We start from the raw sequence: 16,883 nt of genomic DNA, 5'->3' as shown, positions 1-16,883 counted from the left end.
TGGGCTTAGGGAAAGCACAGTGGTGGAAATGTGATCCTGGTGTGTGAGATGCAAACTTGATCTTAGCCTTTGCTCTACCCTGGTAACTTACCAGTCAAAACTTTCACCAAAGGCAGTTTTTTGTTTGTTTGTTTAGGTTTACTGTTTATTTATTATTTATAGCATGATTAAATTGGGTCGAATTTTTATGAATTTTAAGTAGAGAAACTTTTCTAATAAGTCAGAGGAAAGGATAAGAAATCAGACCTTTTTCTAAAGAAAATTACCACATTTAAAGTCCTGGTTTATTTTAGGCTGTTTGGCAGTGAGAAGAAGGGATTATTTGTGTCTAACAGAGGTCTACAAGGAAAAAGGTTTGGGATCAGAAAACACTTCCAACCAGAATGACAGTTCCCTGCCAGCCCTTGGTCTTTCTTCCTCCCTTCCTTCTGTGCCCACATGGACTAATTATGTCTGGCTTTCCCTCCCTCTTCCTTGTATATTTCCCTTCCATATCAAGACCTTCAGAATGAGGGCAATGTGGATAATTTCCCAGTTTTCCAGCTGGGCAGCTCACCAAGAACAAACCCAGACATCAAGGCCAGACCAAAAAAAATCTTCTTGTTTTAGACAGAAGACTCCTACATCTGGGGGATTTAATGCACCCACTGTCCGCTCAGTGCATTTCCTGTGTCCGGAGCTTCTCTGCCTGCCGGCTCTGGTCTCGTAAGTTTCCACGCCCTGTTGCCAACTTATAATAACAGAGGCGGCAGGCAGCAGGCTGAGAACGTCATAGCCCACTCCGTACATGGGCACTGCTTTGCAGACTGAAACAAAGCTTGCAAGGTCTCATTGCAGGACTCTCAGCCTTGAGAGTGGTTGTGCCCAGACCACCAGGAGCCTGGAATTAAATACCCTCGGATCCAGTTCTCTACTGTTAATGTTATCAGCTTCATCAAGTACTTCCTCTTTGAGTGATATCTGCAGAGAAATAAATAAATCAAGCTCCTCCAAGTCCTGTTCCTGCCTGGATCCTGAGTCCAAAGTAAAATCTGAGTTGGATTATCCAAAGCACTATCACCCTCCTGCATTGTTCCCAAGGTCTGGGCAGGAACGGAGAGTGAAATCTCTCCAGGACATTACATCAGTTCCTCCTTTACCCTTGGCATGAAAGTTCTTCCTCTCCTGGTCCTCCCAGACTTCCTAAGGCCTGCCCTGAGTGCACACCCACACACTAAGCCTTGAAGCCCAGGACATCAAAGAAAGCCTGCAGGTAACCAGATTACTGACCAACGCCTGTGACCGTTTTGAAATTTATAAGACGGGAAATGGATTCAGGAAATGGGATTTTTCAATACATGGTCTTCATCATCCTTAAGTATTTTTAAACCTTAATAAGCTTTTAAGTAAAGAGAGACATTCTGTAAATGGCATTTAGAAGAAAATATACGAAAGTTCAAACTGGAACTGTCTTCAATAGTTGTTTACAGTGATCATATTCTGTGACAAATGAAAAGTGAACGATGGACAAAAGATAAATACATTTCTATGGGCAGCAGAATTGACATCCATATTATCTATAAAAGGAAAGTTTGCCTTGTCTCCAAAAGATTACAGATCATTTTAGTTGGTGCCCGATAAGCATTTATATGCATTTGGGTTAAAGTGAGGAAGTTAGTGCTTGTCATTCCAACCTATATCCTTGCAAGGTTAATTAAGCACTTTTAAAAAAAAGCGTTTTATAACAGAAAATATCAAACCTATACAAAAGTAAAGAGAATTGTATAATGAATCACCACGTACCCATCACCAGTTTTGATGATCAACTCAAGGCCAATCTTGTCTTCCTCTGTGGTCTACCTCCTCTCTCCTTCACCATCCCAGATTATTTTATAGCAAATCCTAGATATATAATTTCCCTTGTAAATAGTATCAACAGGCCAGGCGTGGTGGCTCACGCCTGTAATCCCAGCACTTTGGGAGGCCGAAGCGGGCGGATCACAAGGTCAGGAGATTGAGACCATCCTGGCTAACACCGTGAAACCCCATCTTTACTAAAAATACAAAAAATTAGCCGGGCATAGTGGCAGGTGCCTGTAGTCCCAGCTACTCAGGAGGCTGAGGCAGGAGAATGGCGTGAACCCGGGAGGCGGAGCTTGCAGTAAGCAGAGATCATGCCACTGCACTCCAGTCTGGGTGACAGAGCGAGACTCCGTCTCAAAAAAAAAAAAGTATCAACATAGGTCTCAAAAAAAGACTATAAAATCATAATCACAGAACCATCATATCACTTGAAAACTAGTAGTTCCTCGGTATCATCAAATAATCTACTGGTGTTCACTTTTTGCCAACCATCTCATAAATGTTTTTTACAGTTTGGATCAGAATCCAAACATCTATACATTGCAGATGGTTAATGTATCTCTTAAGTCTTTTTCAATCTATAGGTTCCCATCTGTATCCTTCTTGTGTGTGTGTTTGAGCAGTCCCTCTCTTCAGGTTTTTTTAAAGAGGTCAGCCATAATTAGTATATTCGTATATATAATATATATATTAGCGTAGGCTTATATATACTATATAAATATACACTTAAATAGTACTAGTATATACTATATATCATATAATATAATCATATATAGTATATATGGTGTATATATATATCCTATATATCATACTATACATATATAGTATATTAGTATAATCTCCCCCTGTACATAGTTTCTTTTTTTCATCTGGTTGCTTTCAAGGTTTCCTCTTTATTTTTGGTTTTCAGCAGTTCGACTATGGTGTACCTGGGTGTGGTTTTTATTTTACATATCTTACTTGAGATTCTTGGACCTTCAAATTTACTGTTGTTGATAGTGTTGTTACCAAATTTGAGGACAATCTAGCCATTATTTTAAAATTTATTCTACTCTTTTTTTTCTATATTCTCATTCTTGGACACCAATTACATGTGTGTTAGACCATTTGATATTGTTCCACGGGTCACTGAGGATTTGTTTGTTTGGATTTCATTTTTACTGATCTGTCTTCAAATTTCCTAATCCTTTCTTCTCTCATCTCCATTCTGCTATTAAGTCCATTTAGTCCAGTCTTTCATTTCAGATATTATACTTTTCAGTTATAGAATCTTTATTTTGTCTTTTTTTAAAATTCCATTTCCCTTTTGGCAGGCTCTATGTGTCGTCATTTATTACAACCGTCATTTTCTTTTAGGGCTTGAACTTATTTATAATAGCTGCTGTAAAGTTTTTCTGTTTGTTTGTGCTAATTCCAACATCTGCATTATCTCAAGTTCTGTCTCTGTTGATGGCCTTTCCTCCTTATTATGAGTCACACGTTTGTATTTCTTCTCATATCTAGAAAATTGGGACTGGATGCTGAGCACGTTGAGACACTGGATTGTCTTCTCTTCCACTGAAGAGTATTGACTTTTGTTCTAGCAGGCAATCAAATTATTGGCCAGTTACTTTGAATCTGTAGAGTCATGGTCTTACGTTAAATTAGGTCCAATCTGTTTCTATTTTGCCTTTTGCCCTTAGCCAGATCCCCTTGTCTTAGGGTTTTTACTCCTACACTGTGACCATTCTGGGGTAACAAACAGCCTAAAGTGTTTACAGAGCCTTCAAACTTGATGAGACTCAAACTCTGAACTCTGTCTCCACTGCAGTATCCAGTAGCTGAAATTTCTGCTCATGTCTTTTGATTATACAACTGTTGCTTTTCACTGAACTCCAGAGGGTCTCCCCGGCACTTGGGCTATTCAGTAGTCAGACAAGAATTTGAGGAAACTTTTACATGCCAATTTAATCACTCTCCCCTCTGAGGCTCCCACTGTATGGGATTTGTTTCTTCAATTTTCTGCCATCCTGGCAGCTACCTACTCTATCTCAAGCAACTTTCTGTTTATCTTCTAACTGCCCTGTGCTGCACGGACTGGGGAGGAGCATGCAGCATAGGGCAGTTAGGAGATCAACAGAATCGGGGAATAGCTGTTTAAATACGGACCTCACTCTGTGCAGGTCCCTTCTTTCAAGAGTGAAATCCCCTCCGGTTTTTGTCTGCCCTTGATACCTTCAAATAGTTTTTTCAATGTATCTAATACGGTTTCTTTCATTGCTATCCATAAGAAGGTTAGTTTGGTACAAGCCACTCTGCTATTGTTGAAACTGAAATTCCCCCTTTCGTTGTTTAGATAAGTGGTGGCAGATCATAAATACTTCATCTTGCTTTTCGTATCTAACCATAGATTCTGGATGCTAGTCCTTAGCAAAATATCGAGATCCTCCTCATTCCTTTTTACTTTTACGTAGTCCTCCATTTTTTAGAGATATATACTATAATTTATTAAATCAGTCTCCTATTGATAGCTATTCCAATGATGAGGCACTTTTGAATTTATGGCAGTGGGTTATACGGTAGTCACAAAATAAGCCCTTTGCCTTCAAGGAGATGATCTTTTAATATTGTGAGCAATATTTTTGTTCAGTGATCATATGATAGATGAGATCTAGTAGAACTTTCAAAAAAGAAAAAAGTCCTCATTTTCTTCTTAACCCTGTGTAAAACTTAAAACCACTATGTCTGTCTCTGTTTACTGACCCTATCAAATTACTGAATTCCCATTATGTGTTCTTCATCTATATATTATCTTAATGGAAAAAGGTGATATGTTTGACTTGCTTTACTTAGAACTGTGGACAATTCTTTGACCAGAATAAGGACAGCAAGCATGCACACCCTTTTGGTGAGACTGCCCTGGGAACAGATGTGGCCAGAGAGAGTTCATTGAGTTGGGTGTGGAGCCGTGTAGAAATCCCCATTTTTATGGGCAGATTTCTGTCCTTCTGCACCTTAGCAGGGACTTGTGGAGCCAGGTGTGTGCTGGTCCATTCCCCGACCTAGCCCTCAGAGCTACCTCTGTTGCTGAGCTGTGTACACTTCTGATGTTATCCTTGCTTACATGTCATCAGCTTACAACTTCGAGTGGGATGGGTTAGAGGTATTGTTAGAGGTGTCCATCCATCCTGCTTCCTCCTTACCTCTGCCTGTCTCTGAGCACTTGTAGGGTCTGTGCACTTAGGAGCAAAGTGCTCCCAAAAGTTCTTTCAAGTTCAGTAAGATTGTCATTCTGTAAATTGGGGCCACTGTGCATGCTTAGAGCAGGTTTCGACGTGACTTTGTGTCGTAGTTTCTATGTTGCAGTGACAGATGTTGTCATGAGTACACAGGTTCTAGAATCTGACTGGAGTCTGGTTCTATAATCTCCTAACTGGCTGTGTGACCTTGGGTAAGTTGCTTAACTTCTTTATGCCTCAGTTTTATCATCTGTAAAATAGGGGTACTAGTGGTATCTCCTGGTTAGGAGTGCAATAAGGTTGGGGTTTTTTTTCTTTTTTCTTTTTTTTTTTTGAGACAAAGTTTTGCTCTGTCACCCAGGCTGGAGTGCAGTGGTGTGATCTTGGCTCGCTGCAACCTCCACCTCCTGGGTTCAAGTGATTCTCATGCCTCAGCCTCCCGAGTAACTGGGATTACAGGCGGGAGCCACCACACCCAGCCAGGAGTGCTATAAGTTTGAAACAGTGAAATCCGGCATCTAAGATATAGTTATTACTAATAATTGTTACTAATATTATTAACATTATCACTAATACTAATAACTCCTAGAGGTAGAGAATATGAAAATTTTAGTTGTGAAAATGTAAGTCAATGAAAGCATCTAGAGAGAAACCCCTAAGAGCCCTTCCACCTCTGAAAGCGACATAGAAGAGTTAAATGATGACCAAAAGATGGGGCATGGAAGTTTAGCTTCCTTGTGCCTATAGGCCACAGGTAGGTCATTAATGGAATGCTTGTAGACATCCTTAGGTTGTCTGGCAATAGAAAAATAGTTTCAATATGCACACCTTAAGGCCGGGCGTGGTGGCTCACGCCTGTAATCCCAGCACTTTGAGAGGCTGAGGCAGGCAGATCACGAGGTCAGGAGATCCAGACCATCCTGGCTAACACAGTGAAACCCCATCTCTACTAAAAATACAAAAAATTAACCGAGGGTGGTGGTGGGCGCCTGTAGTCCCAGCTACTCGGGAGGCTGAGGCAGGAGAATGGCGTGAACCCGGGAGGCAGAGCTTGCAGTGAGCCGAGATCATGCCGCTGCACTCCAGCCTGGACGACAGAGCGAGACTCTGTCTCAAAAAAAAAAAAAAAAAAAAAAAAAAAAAAAAAAATGCACCGTTTAAATTGTTAAGCAGTGAAAAAGACACTGCATTCTGGGGAGAAAGGTCCTTTACACATACCTACACGCTCCTCCATTTACTGCCTGTAGAGCCGCAGGGAGTTTCCTGTCCTGCCAACTCACTGGGGTCTGTGATTGTCTTTCCTTCTGCTCCACAGATAACTGTGTCCAGAGGACCCCCAGGCCATCCGTGGATAATGTGCACCATAACCCTCCCACCATTGAACTGTTGCACCGCTCCAGGTCACCTATTACGACAAATCACCGGCCTTCTCCTGACCCCGAGCAGCGGCCCCTCCGGTCCCCCCTGGACAACATGATCCGCCGCCTCTCCCCAGCTGAGAGAGCTCAGGGACCCAGGCCGCACCAGGAGAACAACCACCAAGAGTCCTACCCTCTGTCAGTGTCTCCCATGGAGAATAATCACTGCCCAGCGTCCTCCGAGTCCCACCCGAAGCCATCCAGCCCCCGGCAGGAGAGCACACGCGTGATCCAGCTGATGCCCAGCCCCATCATGCACCCTCTGATCCTGAACCCCCGGCACTCCGTGGATTTCAAACAATCCAGGCTCTCTGAGGACGGGCTGCATAGGGAAGGGAAGCCCATCAACCTCTCTCATCGGGAAGACCTGGCTTACATGAACCACATCATGGTCTCTGTCTCCCCCCCTGAAGAGCACGCCATGCCCATTGGGAGAATAGCAGGTGAGTGAGTTCCCCTCTTGCTGCTCCAGCATCGTGGAGACCTGAAAAAGCCCCACTCTCCCCTGTGATCTTTGCAGCCAGCCTCGCACCATTCCCAATTAGGTGCCCTCCAAGGCTCTGTGAGGGCAAGTGGAGGCTTCTGCTTGGATGAGGCGAAATCCCTAATGGCTTGGTTAATGAGCCGCTGGGATGGAGTAGTTAATGAGCCTCAGAAATGTTAAGAAACAAATGTCCTACGTCCAGCTTACAAGGAGAGTCACATCAGAATCAAGGCTAAGCGAAAACATTTAAAATAAAAGGTTTATGAGCATGCTAATGGCCCTGTCCTGAAGTTTCCAGCAGCTAATTAATGACCAGACACAGCATAAAGAAGCTTTGTCTCAGATTCAGGCCTGTAATTCCATCCTGTGAGCAGTAACGCCATGCAGCCTTCACCTTGGGAGCGGGTAGGAGAGGAAAACAGGATTATGGTATCGGAGGCAGGTGTTGCTGGGCCATTTGGACAGAGGAAACCACTCCCAGATTCTCTTTCATTTATTGTAAGAAGCCCAAATTTGCTTACTTAAGGGAGGAAACCAGTGGGAAAAATATCTACACATTGTCTGTTTCCTAGGATGCTCATAATTTACACGAACTCATTCTTCAGAAGCTTAATCCTCTAACCATGTGACAAGGTTAGCTCTTTTCATAGAGCATTTCTCCATTAGTGAGATATTTGTTGAGCACCTGCTGTGTACAAATAAATGCATTAGGAGTAGGGATACAGAGCTAATTTAACATGCAATATCTTTTTCCCCAAGGAATTTAGAATATAGTGGGAGAGACAAAGGTGAAAACCACTAAGATATAAGGCAGAATGAAGTAAGCCCCATTTCCCATTCATTTTATGTACCAGCATTCATTGAGCACCTACCGTCTGCCAGAGTAATAAAGCGCTATAGAAGCAAAGCAGAAGGAAGGTGCGTTTTGACTGGAGGGACCGAGCAAGGCTTTGCAGGGCAGAGAGCGTGATACTGAAGTGATTGTGCTTTCGATAGTGGGAGGGAGGCCTGGAGGCAGGAGAGAACAGACCTGTTTAGGGAAAGGTGAGAAATGCCCCCTCCTCCCTGATGACCGGGTGAGAGCTCTAGCTGACCATCGAGGTGCTGCCATGCTGATGGCAATGGAACAACAGGCTCCTACAAGCCTACTTTACCTCTGCCTTGAGGTACTGTCCCTTTTTTTTTTTCACGCTCTGTCGCCCAGGCTGGAGTGCAGTGGCGCGATTTCGGCTCACTGCAAGCTCCGCCTCCTGGGTTCATGCCATTCTCTTGCCTCAGCCTCCTGAGTAGCTGGGACTACAGGCACCCACCACCACGCCTGGCCAATTTTTTTCGTATTTTTAGTAGACACAGGGTTTCACCATGTTAGCCAGGATGGTCTCGATCTCCTGACCTCGTGATCCACCTGTGTCTGCCTCCTAAAGTGCTAGGATTACAGGCGTGAGCCACCGCACCCGGCCGGTACTGTCCCTTTTTTATTTAAATCATTTCTTTCTAGATTTTTCTCTGGCTCCAAGTATACCACCAGTGTTGTCTCAGTTTCACTGTTATAAATAATTTACATCAGGGATGTTGAATCAAGAAAATAAAATGGCAAACAAAAATGACTTATATGTTCTAAAAACTATGAAAAAGGAAATGATCTATGTTTGGGATTCAATTCAAAATGATCCTGCAGAGTTAGGGGGTGGGATGTGGGTGGGGTCTACATAAAACAAGGCTAGCCATCGCCAGCTGGTGGTTATATGTCTGGGTGATAGATGCATGGGGGTTAATATTATTGATCTCTCTGCTTTTACCTGTACATTAGATTGTTTTAATCAGAAAATGAAAAAATAATACTGGGGAAAAAAAGAATAGTAGATAAAGAAGCAAAGAGCTTAGGCAGAACATGTAAATTTCCCCAAATAATTGGAGAAGGAGGATGAGGTCAGTGTATTGCTGTGAATCTGTAAATGACCCATCTGGTGCTTTCCAGGCAATACCCTTCTTGTCTATATACCCTCGTCTTGTTTCTTGCATGGTGTGTGCAGCAGTACTTGACATTTTGCAGATACCTTTTGCTTGTTTGTAATTCTCAGGACCGCTCTTTAAGGTAGCTCATGACTTCAGTATTCATCTTATGTGGAAGGGTCATTTGTTCAGGGGAAACCACAAAGGAAACTGAGCCCCAGAGAGGCAAAGGCCTTTGCCAAGGTCAGATAGGGGCCCCGTGACCGAGGTGTGCAGGACAACCCTTGCTGCCCCGTGGCTGCTGTCCATAGTGCTGCCCTTGTGGGCCTGGCTGGCTTCCCAAGATCTCTCCTGTCTACCTCCCAGGTGACACTGCCTTCACCACTTTTTGGGAATCTACCATAAGCCCATGAATCAAGAAAGATACATGGTTTAGACTTGAGGAGTTATTTTTCCCTCGTTTAGTAGGTTTGTAAATTTCAAAATATTAGTCTCTTAAAATTATATTACTATTTTTTTTTTTTTTTTGAGACAGAGTCTCTGTCACCCAGGCTGGAGTTCAGTGATGCAATCTCGGCTCATTGCAACCTCTGCCTTCTAGGTTCAAATGATTCTCGTGCCTCAGCCTCCTGAGTAGCAGGGATTACAGGCACACGCCACCATGCCTGGGTAATTTTTTTGTATTTTTAGTAGAGACGGGGTTTCACCATGTTGGCCAGGCTGGTCTTGAACTCCTGGCCTCAAGTGATCTGCCTGCCTTGGCCTCCCAAATTGCTGGGATTGCAGGTGTGCAATCCCAGCCTATACTACTGCACCCAGCCTATACTACTATTTTTTTCATCTCATTCCCCAATATCAGTGTTTGATGATGGATGCGGCCTCATCAGTTAGGAAGCTTGGTGGAATACTGCACCCACCAAATGATGAGCCTGCGTGTCTATGGATGCCCGCTTTCTCAAGGGCACACAGAAATAGGCAATATGTGCTTTTCTTGATGGCTCTAGGAAGTCAGAATATTCATGTAAAATAACCCTGGGGCCTAGATCTTTTGGGGGAATGCATTAACTCCTTCAGTATAACACAATGTCCTAAAACTAATTACCAATGCTGTAATGGCATATTCAAAAGTTTTTAAATCTCCCAATATATATTTTAACTAATGCAACCAAATCCAAATTTAACTCATTCCACTGAAAGGCATTGTTTTTCTCCGAAGAAGGTAGGACTGGATCATCCCTAAAGTTCCTTCCAGCTCTGCCAGTCTGTAGTCTGACAGTCTTGATTCTGTAACCCTCCCAAGAAAACACAAGAGTTTTAGGCACCTTTGTTTCTTTGAGGATACCCCTGTGTGTACTCCACTCTTCTGATGTCTTTCTGGACTCCTCAGATCCTTGTAAAATTGATTCTGTTTATTGAAGGTGAAATTCATTGGGTGATTCCTGTGTACAATGTAAAAGTTCTGTCATTACTGAATAGCCATAAAAAGCCTTTAAATCTCCATAAAGCAGCTGTTAGATGAGAAAACTTAGTTCCTTAAAGCTTTTTAAATGAGCACAGCACAAAAAGAAATGAAGGTGCTGCTGAATGTCAAACTGATGAGTACTATAGCTGGAGGGTATAGATGGAAATAGTACTCATGAATGTGGATCACAAAATGAAGCCAAATTCTTACTATTCAGATGTGATTTGTTCAGGTGCCCTAGAATTTATGCATTTGGACACCTTCTGTGTATAAGGTGCTGTTCTGCATTCTTGACAGGGTGGGGACAGCCTCAGAGAGATATAAGACACAGTCTTTATCATGAAAGAGCTGAGCACAGTTAACTATAAAAGCGAAGCACGTGACATGTATCTTAGAAGGGCTCCTGTTAAGTACCACAGGAGGTCAGAGTAGGGATGTCAGGGCACGCTACGTGGAGGGCTGGCTTTTAGCTGGGCTTGGATGAATGCTTAGAATGTGGACAAGTGGAGATTAGAGAAAAACAGGTCATTCCAGATGGAGAAAACTTACCAGGAGCAAAGCAAGGTAAGGCTCAGTGTATTTTTTTCTATTTCAGGTAGAAATGTAAATCTACAAGTTTAGGTCTATTGAGGTCACTTAAAAACCTATCATTTTTCAGGCCAGGTACTGTGGCTCATGCCTGTAATCCTAGCACTTTGGAAGGCCGAGGCTGGCAGATCACCTGAGGTCAGGAGTTCGAACCAGCCTGGCCAACATGGTGAAACCCCATCTCTATCAAAAAATACAAAAATTCATCGGGCATGGTGGTGCACACCTGTAGTCCCAGCTACTGAGGAGGCTGAGGTGGGAGAATCACTTGAACCTGGGAGGTGGAGGTTGTAATGAGCCAAGATTATGGCACTGCACTCCAGCCTGGGCAACAGAGTGATACCCTGTCTCAAAAAAATATATATATATGAAATTTTTCATAAATTCTTTTCATTATCTAATATCACTGAAATCCCATCGTACCATTAAGATACATGCAAAATTGTTCTCACTCATAGGTGGGAATTGAACAATGAGAACACATGGACACAGGAAGGGGAACATCACACACTGGCGCCTGTTGTGGGGTGGGGGAGAGGGGGGAGGGATAGCATTAGGAGATATACCTAATGTTAAATGACGAGTTAATGGATGCAGCACACCAACATGGCACATGTATACATATGTAACAAACCTGCACGTTGTGCACATGTACCCTAAAACTTAAAGTATAATTTAAAAAAAAAAGATACATGCAAATTTATGTCTGTTAGGTATTTACCATATGGAAAAACTAAAATAATCAAAAAAGGAAATTCAGTAGGTGGTTGACAGTTTAAATACAAATCACAAATGACATCTTTTTAAATATAACATATAGCTTATTTTTAAAGGTGTCACTTACTTTGCAAAGGATAAGGAGAACTGTTATTAAGAATTTACCAGGTTGGAATGGCTAGTGTTTATGGGAGAGAGTTTAGCACAAGACGGAGTGAGACAAGATTGCTGGGGTCTATTTTGAATCCAGCAGCCAACACTGTATGGAACAGTGAAAAAGTTGCTTCTTTCTGTGCTTGTTTTCTACTTGGTATCTTTAAGAATGGGCTATTTAGGAGCAAGGAGCCTTGCAGAAAGCATCTCTCAATCTTCTAAAACTTTACGTACAAAAGTTTTACTGGCTTGTGTCCCACCAGTTTCAAAGCCAGAAGGTATATTGGCCACAAGCACCTGTAGGTGGCTGAGGTGTGACTGTAGTCATCCGTGAGTCATGTTTTCAGTACGTATTGAAATTCCTTATTTGGACTTGATTTCAAAGATAGAAGGGCCTTTTACAGGTGAAGGAACTGAGATTCAGATACATCAAGAGTCTAGCCTCGAGCTTCTGTTCAGTGTTCTTCCCAAAATGATTGTTTCCTTCTGGTCTGGGACTCTAGAGCAAAGATTGAAAACTGTGGCCCAAACTGTGGGCCAAATCCAGCCACCATCTGTTTTTTTTTTAAATCAGGTTTTCCGGGAAAACAGCCAAACCCATTTATTTGGTATTGCCCATGTCTGCTTCCATGCTGCAGTGGCACAGTTGAGTAGTTACAACAGAGATTGCATGGTCAGCAACACCTAAAATATTTATTAATTTTCCCTTTACAGAAAACGTTTGATGTTCTCTGCCTTGCAACATTGTGTACTGGGTGGTCAGTGTGCTTGGAATCATAGGTGCAATGTAGGGTGCAGACTTAGAAAACAGTGCCCCTGCTCTCGAGGAATTATTTGCACTTTAGATGACAAGCCATGTTTGAGACATGTGAAAGGAACAATAACAAGTTATGTAAGAGAAGAGACAGGTTCTGGACTGCAGGCTATATTTTCAGACCAGCCAGAATAGTTACAGTAATATCATTAACATAAATAAAATACCAAGTATTTAGCTAAGTAAAAGAAATGATTTATTTGCACTTTGGATTATATAGTTCTTCATTCATTGATTCAAAAATTATTGCCAGTCTGCTCATGTGCCAGGCATTGTTCTAGATGATAGGGCGCTGCATCTCTAAATGCCAAATTTCCTGTCCTTGCTGGTGGAAGGCAATGTCCTCTTGCTTTATGCCATGACACAAACTAAGCTCCTGCTTTAACTATAGACAGCTAAATCTTAAACGAAAATTTTTCAGTCAATTTAGTTTTCTCTTAAAGTACTTTAATTCCGTTAAAACCTGAGCCACCAGATTTCCTGTCTGCCTGTCTCTTCCTTGGCGTTAATCCAAAACTCTGCTGAGGAAGAAGATTCGTTGGTACACTGACAATAGTTTTATAATCCATTCATTTCATAACCCCTCATTTGTTACCCAAAAGTGGGGACCTAAATCTGTACAGATTTACGTGTTCAAAGCCCATGGCCTACCCAAATAGAGAGTATCTCCTTTCTTGTGTTTATCTCACAACTTTTGCTGAAGTCTCTCCATCTTTGTGAACGTGAACGTCTTGATTTGTGAGGCTATCACCGGTCGATTAGGTCATTAATCCTACAGTAGGCAAGACTCAGAATTTCCTCTCAGCTCAAGGTCTCTTCACTCCCAACCCCCTTAGAACACACTTAGCAGCAATCCTTGGAATCTTTAAAGATAGCCTTTTGGGACTTTAAAAAATACTTTTACTATCTCTCGAGATTACATCCTTAACAGAAACAAAAAGATTCTAATCAGGGAGACATCAAGTCTCTTGCATTGCTTATTTGTCACCCAACTAAAACAATGTACTTTCTTGATTTGGTTTTATTGACTGGATGAATTATATATACAGAGATTCAATTCGGGAAGCCTCTGAAGCAAGATGAAGAAAAAAGTATGAAACCCCAGAGAAAGTAGTTTGAGGCTTGTCCTCAGGGGCTTCAAGGACCAGGAGAAGTCACTGTATTCTGGCATCTTGCTTCTGTCTCCACTTCCTCCCACAGTGTTTAATGCTGCTGTGAATTTGTTTCAAAGGAAGCCTATGGACTTTGGTTTTTTTTTAAATTTTGTACATGAGCCTCAGGAGCAGCCTTGACAGCTAAAAGACCTCGTAAGAGAGAAGTGTGAAGGGACTGCATGAAAGTGCTGGGGGCGAGTCTCAGCCCTCGGCCTTTGTTGGAAGGTGTGGGGCGTGCAGAGACGTGTGCACCTTCGCACACATGCATCTGCGCATAAATATCTATGTTTGCAGGAAAGAAAGGATAGGGTTGTGGGATATCCCCAGAAGCCACAAGGATTCCAGTGTTTTAGTACCAGGTGAAAGAACCGCTTCCTTCCACACTGTCTCAGGGAGATGCCCTTCTGTAGACCTCTGTAGCCCAGTACCCTCAAGAGCTCCTGGAGACAGACGGCCCTGAACAGTCCTAGGGAAGCGGTGTGGGCCTGTGGCAAAAGCTTTGACTGCAAAGTCAGCATGATTGGAATCAGGTTCTTGACTCCCAAGCAGGTGCATAATGTCTCTGAGCCCTTCTTTCCTTACCTGTAATATTGAGAATAGTAATACCCATTTCTGGGCCCTTTTGACTGTTAATGAGACAACGTGTGAATGCATGGCACGAGAAAGGTAGTTGCTGCGTGTTACTGTCCCCCCTCTGCCTCACTGCTGAGCTGCCATCCTGCCCATCTGAGAGGGACTGTGTGGGAGCTGTGGGTGCAGCCAGCACAACTGCCTGCGGAGCCACACAGGGCACTGACAGGGAAGGCCTGTGTGGGGTGCCCTTCAAGGCCACCTCCGTTTTCTTATTTCCTCGGAGATTTACTTCTGTGCTCCTGCTTCCCATCCCTGAAGCTTTGCCTGCTGTACATATTTGGAGGGGATGAATAAGATGAGCACTGGGGAGGGGAGGAGCTTATCACTCCAGCAGGAATATTCCCAGAGGCTGAGTCACTGCACTTTATTTTCAGTGTGAACGACTGAGAAATCAAAGAGCCCTAAAAGAGGAGGAAGTTTCAGGACAATGTTTTTAAAAGATAAAAAACATCAACAGCATGGTGGCTGAGTGGAAAATAATAGAAGGGGCTTGAGGAGACTGGAAATTCCAGTTTGTATAAGGGTGCACAGTGCTGTAATAGAGTCCTACCTCTCTGCAGTCCCTGGATGTGAATTCCCAGGCTGCTCCCACACCTGAGCAAAGCGGAGGCTGGGCCTTATTAGGTTCTGGCTGCGGGCTGGATCTCAGCTGCAGGGTGTGAGTTTCGGATACCAGTGTTTCCCAGCCTTCTCCACACCTTATGTAATCAGAGGTGAAAAGGTCCAGCCTCGTTTGCAGCTGTGGTTCTTCTGCCCCAGGAAGTGTAGATTTTTGTACTGTTTGCCTCCACTTCTCCCTCCCACAGCGTGCCACTGTGCACATATGTTTTCTGTTTTCCGAAGCCACAGCAAAGCACAAGCAATTGCCCATTGTAAACACACCTCTGCGTATCAACACACACCTGGCTGCACTGGATTAACCAACTTTCTGCTTCTAGGTAATGGCTGATCTAGAATGGAGGAGGAGGAGGAGAAAAAAAAAAAAAACAAGCAGCAGATGGCCCCCTGAATGTTGTAAACCTTGTTTCTCTAAGCAGGGTTTCTCAACACTCTTGATATTTGGGCCAAATAATAATTTGTGGGGTTGCTTAGTATATTGTAAGAGATTTAGCAGCGTCCCTGGCCTCTACCCACTAGATTCTAGGAGCACCCTGCACCCCAGTGTGACAACCAGAAATGCTTCCAGATATTGCCAAATGCCCCCAGATATTGCCAAATGCCCCCAGTTCAGAACCATATTTGTAAAGCTTAGTAGCAACTTTTTATTTCATATGCTACTTTGCGTGTTTTGTTGCTGAACTGGAAATAAACACAATTTTTGTAGGTAATAAATTTCAAAAAATGTAACAGGGACACTCAGCCTGTTGGTAATTATACCCATGGCACTGTCATTTACAGGCCTTCTTTAAAATTCCACTTGGGCAGTTAAAACAACATAAAATGACTTTCTTAGAAGCTTTCCTGAAATTTAAATTAACCACAATCATTAAACATTCCCTATGTCAATAATTTGACTTGCCTACTCAAGTGTTTGAAGCATCAGTTTTGTCTAGCGTGGTTTTTTTCTTTAGAAACCATGTTGGTTATGTGTGAATTGCCCATCTTTTTACAATCTCTGCTCAATAAGTTTATACAATGAGTCTCTGGTAAGAGACAGACGTGGGAGTAAAAATATTTCTCCTTAACCACAGGAAGGGATTTTTTACAATGCCTTTAGCTGCGGATACCGAGGGTACCTCACCCAGCAGGAAGGAGAGGGAACTATACTTGGGCTAAACACTTTCATAAACTACTTCTCATGGAAAAGAAAATCCAAATAGTGGAAATTTCTTTAAAGATAGAAGAAAGCCCTTTAGTTTAAGAAAAATGCACTTGAAATTAATGAATACCTTGTGATCCAAAAACATTTCATACATATATGTTCAAGTGTTTTGAAGTGGAGTGAACTTCTATTTATAGAGTATGGTGCGCTTTATTATATAGTATTATGCATTTACGCTGATGATCAAAGAACCTTGTATCTATGCAGACATGGGTTCCGAAAAGGCTGAAAAATTCCAGGTGCGCCGTGGCAACAACCTCCAAAGGATCTAGGAACCTAAAGAGGATCTGCCTTTTATTTAATAGAAATCTTAGAAACAAAAATAACTGACATGGCTTGAATGTCAATTGTTTAAAAAAAAAAAAATCTATTGTGTGGTCAGGCAGTTATTTTTATCATCTAGGCATAATTTTTACCAAAGAAACAAAACAATCAATAATGTTATAAAAGCCACTTATACTCTGAGCTTGAAACAACTGCTTTATGCCACAGAATTCCTATTGCTGTCTCCGTTAGTGACTGACTAATTCAATATGTCCTGAACGTCAGCATATTTTTATTACTCAGCTAAAGTTGGCTTTGCTGGATTAAATGTCATTTAAAATGATCAATTGGCAGCTAGTTT

At 42.5% G+C, this 16,883-nt stretch overlaps 1 protein-coding gene across 1 annotated transcript in view; it reads left to right on the top strand.

The window, feature by feature from the left end:
• ETV6 (ETS variant transcription factor 6) overlaps positions 1–16,883 on the top strand; it is a 253,212-nt gene that overhangs the window by 218,920 nt on the left and 17,409 nt on the right. The window contains exon 5 of the mRNA XM_012502492.2: positions 6,376–6,921. Within this exon, the coding sequence (XP_012357946.1) occupies positions 6,376–6,921 (546 nt within the window). The remainder of the gene's footprint in view (positions 1–6,375; positions 6,922–16,883) is intronic.

The sequence above is a fragment of the Nomascus leucogenys genome, chromosome 23 (assembly GCF_006542625.1).
Source record: "Nomascus leucogenys isolate Asia chromosome 23, Asia_NLE_v1, whole genome shotgun sequence".
Taxonomy (NCBI): domain Eukaryota; kingdom Metazoa; phylum Chordata; class Mammalia; order Primates; family Hylobatidae; genus Nomascus; species Nomascus leucogenys.
Note: the sequence above shows the minus strand (reverse complement) of the source record. Positions and strands in the feature narration are given on the sequence as shown.